At 54.8% G+C, this 7,860-nt stretch overlaps 2 protein-coding genes across 2 annotated transcripts; one reads left to right on the forward strand and one right to left on the reverse strand.

Moving 5' to 3' along the window:
- Positions 1-3,473: 3,473 nt before the first annotated feature.
- Positions 3,474-3,690, forward strand: MED9 (mediator complex subunit 9; the record flags this gene model as incomplete). Its single annotated transcript, XM_010160902.1, has 1 exon — positions 3,474-3,690. A coding segment is annotated over one exon (217 nt), but the record flags the coding sequence as incomplete, so codon positions are not given.
- Positions 3,691-6,649: 2,959 nt separating this feature from the next.
- Positions 6,650-7,852, reverse strand: RASD1 (RAS, dexamethasone-induced 1). The gene is made up of 2 exons (XM_010160901.1): positions 7,474-7,852; positions 6,650-7,200 (listed from the first exon to the last, which is right to left on the reverse strand). Exons 1-2 carry the CDS (start codon positions 7,757-7,759, stop codon positions 6,650-6,652), a joined length of 837 nt encoding a protein of 278 aa, XP_010159203.1. The 5' UTR covers positions 7,760-7,852.
- Between the last annotated feature and the right edge of the window lie 8 nt (positions 7,853-7,860).

The following is a 7,860-nucleotide window of genomic DNA, read 5'->3' on the forward strand; positions in this document are numbered from 1 at the left end:
GCGCCGGGCACCGCATCGCTGGAGCTGCCCTGCACCGGGCCCGGCCCGGGCACCTCCTTCCTGCCTCAGCCACCCCCCTCTAACGATGCTGGCTGACCCCCAGCGCCCTCGGGGTGCCCTGGGAGGGGAGCAGGGCAGTGGAGTCCCCTCCTAACGATACTCTCCCAGCCCCAGCATCCTCGGGGTGCCCTGGACAGGGAGTGGGGCAGTGGGATGCCCCTCTCGTGCTGTCCTCCAGCCCCCAACATCCCCAGGGTGGGGCGCAGGGCAATGAGGTCCCGCCTCTGATGATGCTTTCCCACCCCAGCATCCTCAGGCATGCGCTGGATGGGGAGTGGGGCAATGGGGTCCATCTTTTCAATGCTTGCCCACCCACAGCATCCTCAGGGTGCCCTGCATAGGGAGCAGGGCAATGGGATCTCCCTCTAGTGATGTCCTCCAGCCCCAAACATCCCCAGGGTGCCCAGGATGGGGCGCAGATTAATGAGTTCCCAACTGGAATGATGCCTTCCAACCGGCAACATCCTCTGGGTGCCTCGGCTGGGTAGCAGGGCAATGAGGTCACCTCTCTAGTGATGCTCTCCAACTTCCCAGCATCTCCTTTGCCCTTCTTCTCCTAGCTGGAGTTGCTGGGAAGAGTGTCAGAGGGAGCTGTCCCAGCCCCAAGTGCATCTCTGCTCTGAGTCACCCCAGTACCTGGGTGGTGTTTGGGTCATCCGGACGGCCCAGGGACAATGTCCCACCGTTAACATCCAGGAGCAGGAGCGTTGTGCTCACGGGTTATTGCCCCAGATAACTACTGTTTAGGCTGATAACAGCTTCAGAAAGTACAGGCAGTGCTGGTGCAGGAACACAGGCCATTTCTGGGGAGTTGTAAAAAGGAATATGGGTTCTGCAGTGGTACGGGTTAAATTGTTCTCTTCCTGGTTCAAGATAAGTACTGTAGGGGTAAAAGGTATTTGCACAATGGTCCTGACAACTGCCATGTCTCTGGCCCAGGATAACCCTTGGAGAGATGCTTGTCTGAGATCCTGGTAGGGCCATGGCTCTGCCATGAGCTCGGTTCTCTCACCTGGCACACTGCGGGGTGAGGCAGGGAGTGTGGGAAGCACCAATTCCCTTGTTCCTGGTGGTGGGCCTGGCTGCCCTTTGCGTTTATTTAGGAGCTGAGGCTGGTTGGTGTCTTGCTGATGCTTCAGTGGCATGGAACATGTCTGAAAGGTGAGAGAGGTTCACCCTTAATGGCTCTGCAGCCTGAGCCATGGCAAGGAAGGCCTGAACACCTCCTGACACACCAGCCCGGATACAAAACAGGCGTGAGGACACAGGCCTTCAGATTTCCCGCAGTCTCCCTGTTGTGCTGGAGGTGGGCAGTTGCCCCCGACCTCCATTCTGCCTGATCTCTCCAGACCACGGAAGTGAAGCTAAGCCCATTGCCAGGTACATACATGTACATAAGCAAAGTGGGCTGTAGCCATGGACTGAGACCTCCCAGATTATGTCACCGAGCAGGTCACGATAACCCACAGATGACAGTCCGTAGGATATCATGTGCCCTGTCCCATTGAGCCGCCCACTCCCGCTACCTCCCTCAGCTTCGCACACGGCATTTTCTGGGCGGCTTCAGCAGACGTAGGTACGCTGAGCAGTGCTGCAGACGGGTAGGACCAGGGAGACAAGTGGTGGGATGTGTCGCCTCATGTCCCTGACAGATGGCAAACGTATTATCCTTTAACACTGCTGCTAGTCGCAGGGCCCAGCCCTGCTGTTTTGACACTGACTCAGCCGTGCAGACACGTCTCCAAGGTGACTCTGTGCTCGGGAGCGAGGATGTATCGCGTAGATTTGCTTACATTCAAGGACACGTGCTCTTTCCTGTTGTTTGGGTTCCGGGGAAAGTTTTTCCTAGCAAGACTTGCTGATATTTTCACCCTTGTGCAGCCGAACGGCATTGACGCTGCGGTCCCAGCGCGTGGCTCCGCCGGCGGTGGGTTGTGCTGGTGTAGCGAAGAACACGCTGCCTGAAGGCAGGTCCTACGCGCAGTCCCTCAGCTCAGGCTGTGGCTGGACGTTGCGTTGAATCCTGTGTTCCCACCGGTGGCTGTAGTCTCTTCCCACACCTCCTCACCCCTGTCTCTCCATGCCCTCAAAGAGGGAGTCACTGCAGTGGCCCGATCCAGCAGGAAAACTACCCATTTAAAAACAACCAAAAACCTAAACCTGAAATAATTATTCCTTTGCATCAACTGGGCGGACAGGCAGATGTCGGTTCTCTAATTGCAGGGAAGGGAACAAGACCTGGGAGACCTGGAGCAGGGAGGATGTCCCTTTCAAAGCCAGCCTGCAGCTACGATGGATTAAAGAGCGTCAACCCATCCTTACCCAGATGTGCCGTGGGGTTGTGCGTGCGCCTGTATTTTTCCGCTGCCGACCTCGCCGTGAATGCCTGCATAATGGGGATGCATTATAGTACCAGCTGCAGTTTTATTTAGAAGGGAATAATGAATATTTTGTTCCAACAGGCTTTTTGAAATGAACGGCGACCATCTGGTTAAAAGTTTTGCTCTCAGCCGTGTCACGATTCCCCAAAGTTATAATCGACCACCTCTCTGCCCTGGTCATGCCAAGTGGATTTATTTTTAGATCTGGCTATTGAACAGGCTCCCAGATTTCAAAGACCGTTAGAGTCCCGCTCTCGTTATTAACAGGCGCCCTGGAAGCGGGGACTGGCTTTCGCCTGGAATCGGTAAAACTTCTCGCTGGTGCTAACAAAGCTGAGGCAGATACTAATGAGGGTTTGAGGGCAGACGCTGCCTCAGACAACACTGATCCTTGAAAAGCTCAGAGCTGGCTGCAGAACCAATTGTGCTGCTCTTAAAAAAAAAAAAAAAAGGCAGCTATTGCTTCCCTTTTATTAGGTATACATCCCCAGAGGGTTGTTTTAAAGCTCCAAAGTACCATTTTCTATGCCACTGGATACTCTGTGATAGTTTGGGGAACAGTTTCTATTTTTTGCTGCCAAGCTGTTGGACTGCATTGATTTTTTTTTTGTATTACAGCAGCAACAGGTCATGGGTGGGACTGAGATCTTTTTTTCCAGGTGCCTACACACAACACAGGTGTAATCTTACCATCCCCAAAGAGAGATGTGGGAGTTCAAACAGAGGGAGAACTTAGTCTGCTCCATGGTAACGTTTTAAAGCCGTACACCGGCTCCTAACCCCGTTGATGGGTCCATGTGACTGGATTGTGTCCTGGAAATTAGCAGGAAGCTGGTTTGCCCCAGAGGCTACCCAGTCTGTACATCTATCTGTGCCCATTTTACTGGGATAGGTGGATTAGGTGTGTGTAGTTAGATACCAGGAGCGAAAGCTTCCCACTGAATTCCAGTTTAAGCGCCGGTTGTGCTGGAAATGACTGTCGCCCCAGCAGGTTGTTCATGGAATGGTGTCTCCATTTTCTCTCCTCTGCAGCATGGACAAGGACAGCCAGGATGTTCACCAGGTGCTGAATGAGCTCAAGAACAAGTTCCAGGAGATGAGGAAGCTGATCAGCTCCATGCCCGGCATCGGGGTGAGCCCAGAGCAGCAGCAGCAGCAGCTGCAGAACCTGCGGGAGCAGGTCCGGACCAAAAATGAATTGTTGCAGAAGTACAAGAGCCTTTGCATGTTTGAAATCCCCAAGGAGTAGGAAGCACAGCTCTGCTCTCCGTGTCCGAGATAACCTCCTGGCTGAGCAGGAGAGAAGAAGGTGGCAGAAGTTTACTTGTCTTCCTTTTATGGCTTTTTTTTTTGGCTGCATTGCTCTGAAGCTGTGTCTGTGTGGATCACAGGCGTGCCCCGCTGAACCAGGACACCGTGTGCTTCCCGACGGTGGTTCCAGCGGCGTTGGCTTTCATCTGCCGTGGGGTTGTGCATTTATATGCTCATCTCTTCTGCTTCACCCTGGGGCGGGGTGTGGTGGGTTTTTTACATTCAAGCAGGCAGGAGACTGTGTGTTTTCTCCTCTCTAAGGTCAAAGTACCTGCTGGTTAAGTTCAGTAGAAAAAGAGGGTGTTTTTGACCATTTTTTTTCACTTCTGACCTGACGCGAGCGGCCGGGCATCCCAAGGAAGCGTGAGGGGGAAGCGTGAGTTGCTTGGCCCTGCTCCTGGAAAGGGTCTCTGGGGCGCTTTCCCGTCTGTGTGTGTCGAAAGAGGAATGATTGCTTTCAATTACTTTTGTATTTCTCTCTCTCTTTAGAGAATGGTTGTGCCTGAAACGAGTAAAGATGTAGAAATTCCAAACCGCTCCTCTTGTGTCCTCGCTGCGCGGATGCCGGGCTGCGCAGGGGCAGGGCTCGGGCAGCGCAGGGGACTGTGCGTAGCCTGGGCGCAGCTCCTCTGTCTGTCCACGGCTTTTTGCTAAGAGAAAAAAAGGCAGGTAAAGGCACGGGAAGCAGGATGGCTCGGGAGAGCGAAGCAGGCCGTGCCGGGAGTGGATTTCCGTAGGCTTTGGGTGCATAAGTCTCGCTGGGCGAGTGCGGCTTGTGGGCACTGTTTAGACAGAGGGAGGGGGAGCAGGATGAAAACAGGGGGTGTAAATGATCAGAGATTTCAGCTGTTCCACACGGATGGGACCTGGGCTCAGCCGGATGGGTCAGTCCCACATGCAGAGGGGAGCGGGGTCTGTCTGGGTAGGATTTTCCTTTCCTAAACCGAGGGGTGAGTAATTCTTGGGAGCTGGGATGGTTGCAACTCACCTGTAGCCTGGAGATTACTCTGTCCCCGCTGGAATACTTCACTAGTACTTTCTTTGGGAAGGTGCCAGTGTGTAAACTGAGTAAAGCAGAACACCAAGATAAACAAAGCACAATGTACGCTCGTTTTATTGCTGAAATTACCTTTCTGCCAGCCATTCCCTGTCCCAACTCAATAAATTCTTGTGTCTCATGCCTGGACGGTGGGTCCCTTTTTTTTGCCAGTTGCTGTCCCTGCAAAATCGGGGCCTATGCGGAGCTGGAAGAAACAACGTGTTTCCAAATAAACGCCTGGCACTTAACGCAGGGACAAGTTAACTTCTGTCAGCTGGAATCCAGGTTTCAAATGCAACGGAGGCGCTTGGCAGTCTTGCTCCCCCGCCTTAGTTTTGTGGCTTTGGTAGGATTTTTATCGCCATTAATGTGTGTTCAATGTAGATTTGTTCTCCTTGGAGGAGGAAATGGGGGGAGAGGGGGCTGAAAATGAACTGAAACAGAAGCTGGAGCCAGGGAGAGCTGGTCTTTAAGAACTTTCCCTTTCTAGCGATGCTTACTGCGACTCGTTCTCGGGAAGAGATTAAAAACCGTCGGGCGCCAAGGTGACCTTTTAGCAAAGTACTTCCTTTACTCACATTGCAAAATAAAAACAGTATCCCGGACGGGGCGCAAATGAATCACTCTCTGTTGACATCATTAAAGCGTGCTTCGTTAATCAGGGGGAAAAAAGCACGAATCACAATCAGCTCTTTATAACGAAGTGATGTCAGTTTGCTGGGCTTCTGCAGCGAGCCACATGCCGATGCCCGGTGTGTCATGGGGCTGGCAGGATCGTCACTCGGCCTTAGTGGAGTGAGGAAAGAGCCCTGGCTCAGTGACCCGTTTTGAGTAACTGACTCTCTGCGTGGGCCCTCGTTACCCCGGTGTGGCAAGAAATCGGCCGCTTGCAGAGACGGAAACCTTTGCGCTGGGAGTCGGGGAAAAGGGGGTAAGAGAGGGATTGAGTCGAGAGGCCGTTTGTAGCACCTTGGGACCGGGCTGAGGTCTCGGTTTAACAGGATTGGGGTTTTTTGCTGCGGGGCAGGGCGAGGAAGCAAAGGCAAACCCACAGGCATCGTTTTAAAAAGATTTTATTAATTGGTAGAAAAAATAAAACATCACGTTTCACCCACGGTAGAAACACTTGAAGATTGTTTTTTGTTCATGTCAATGACCAACAACACCTACGTAAAGTGCCTATTTTCTTATTTAAAAAACCCTTCCCGCTCCCCTCGCACCCGCCCCCCAAATCTTGCAAATCAGACAAGACAAATGTAAACAAGAGTCAGTTTTTTGGTCCATCAGGGCTGTAACTCCGCAAGGTCTTTGCAAGAGCTTAGGAGTGTCTTCTGCACGTGTTTTGCAGACACAGACGAACACACGACACAGAGCCAGAGTCCGTGCACGGCTTCTCAAGTTAAAAAACAAAAAAGCCCCAAACAACAACAACAACAAAAAAACCCAACCCAAAGCCCCAAGCAGGCGCTGGCAGGCCTCTGCCCTCCCTCCTGAGGGCAGCGCCCGAGGCTGGGTGGTTTGGGAGGGAGAGAGAGACCAAGGTCTGTGCCCTCCATGCTCATCCTCCCAGCTGGCTGCCCAGCAGCTCACCCTTTCCCTGTCCCTCTCTCTGGAGGAGGCTGGCCCCAGTGGCACCCCCCCTCCTGCCCTCCAAAGCCTCCCCCTTCGCATCCCTCGCTCCCCAAAACGCGTCCCCGGGGGAGGGAGGCGGGAGGTTGGGGAAGAGGCGACCCTCTCTCTGCCTGGGCGGGTGCCTGCCCACCCTCCTGCCTGCTCAAAGTCAGTTCGGAAAACGAGCATCTTTCCCCCCTCCCTCCTTTCCTTCCTTCTTTCCCATCGCAGGGCGAGCGGGGGGCTCCTAGCTGATGACGCAGCGGTCCTTCTCCTTGCCGTGCCCGCTGCCGATGGCCTTCTCCCGGATGTACATCAGGTCGCTGTGGACGCTGGGCCGTCGGGCGAAGGGGGCCACGATGCCGTACGCCTCCTCCGTGCTGCCCCGGCCCCCCTCTTTCAGCAGCTTTTTGCCTTTCAGCGCCTTCTTGTGCAGGATGTCGCAGTACTGGACCGAGACCTTGCGGTGCAGGTCGGGGCTCATCTCGCTGGGCAGCTTGGCCATGGCGAAGAGCGCCTGGAACATCTGGTCCAGGCTGCTGTTCTTCTTGGCTGAGATCTCGAAGTAGGCGCATTTTTTGGGGTCTCCTCCCACCAGCTGCTCGATCTCCCGGGGTTGGACCTCTCGGTAAAAGTCCCGGTCGCCCTTGTTGCCGCAGATGACCAGGGGCACCTCTATGTTCTCCTTGGTTTTGTTCTTCAGGCACGACTTGGTCTCCAGGATTTGCTGCTTCAGGCGCTGCACCTCCTCAAAGGAATCCCGGTTGTCCAGGCTGAACACGAGGATGAACACGTCTCCTGGGGACAAAGAGGGAACGTGAGATTGGTGCAGGGACGGGGGACACGCAGAGACCCGCTGCCTAAGCCAGACCTGGGAAGGGAAAGCCCGGGCAGCACCCAGGTCCCGCATCCTCCCATCCACCTCGTGCAGGGAACAAAGTTGCCCACCCTGTGCACACACAAAACTCCCTCCTCGCGGGGCTGGAGAAACATCCCCAAACTGGGCAAGAACACCTAAAATCTGGCAAAGGACCCCTCCCCCTTTCCTCCTGGCGCTCCTCAGCCAAGTACCTGTGAGGATGGAGAGGCGGCGCATGGCTGGGAAGGGGTGGTTGCCCGACGTGTCCAGGATGTCGAGCTGGTAGACCTCCCCGCGGATGCTGTAGAACTTGCGGTGGAAGTCCTCGATGGTGGGCGTGTATTGCTCCTCGAAGCGGCCGGTGAGGAAGCGCGAGACGATGGCCGTCTTGCCCACCTTGGAGGAGCCCAGGATGACCATGCGGTAGCAGTTCTTGGCGGGGATGCTCAGCTCGGCCTCGCTGGGACACATCTTCTTGATCATCGCTGCCAGTTTCATTGAAGCCGGCGACGGGGCAGCTGGTGCCGAGGGAAGGAGGAGGAGAAGGCGATGTGTGCCCGGCTGCTCAGCCCCTCTCCCCTCGCGGAAAGGCTGGTGTG

Source organism: Eurypyga helias, unplaced genomic scaffold (assembly GCF_000690775.1).
Source record: "Eurypyga helias isolate BGI_N326 unplaced genomic scaffold, ASM69077v1 Scaffold42441, whole genome shotgun sequence".
Lineage (NCBI taxonomy): Eukaryota > Metazoa > Chordata > Aves > Eurypygiformes > Eurypygidae > Eurypyga > Eurypyga helias.

What these genes read in the sequence shown, in the direction of transcription:
- RASD1 (XM_010160901.1), bottom strand. Translation starts at nt 7,759, where the DNA reads ATGAAACTGGCAGCGATGATCAAGAAGATGTGTCCCAGCGAGGCCGAG. An exon ending in CCGCCTCTCCATCCTCACAG is followed by an intron (nt 7,201 to 7,473) that starts GTACTTGGCTGA and finishes CTTTGTCCCCAG; the next exon opens with GAGACGTGTTCATCCTCGTG.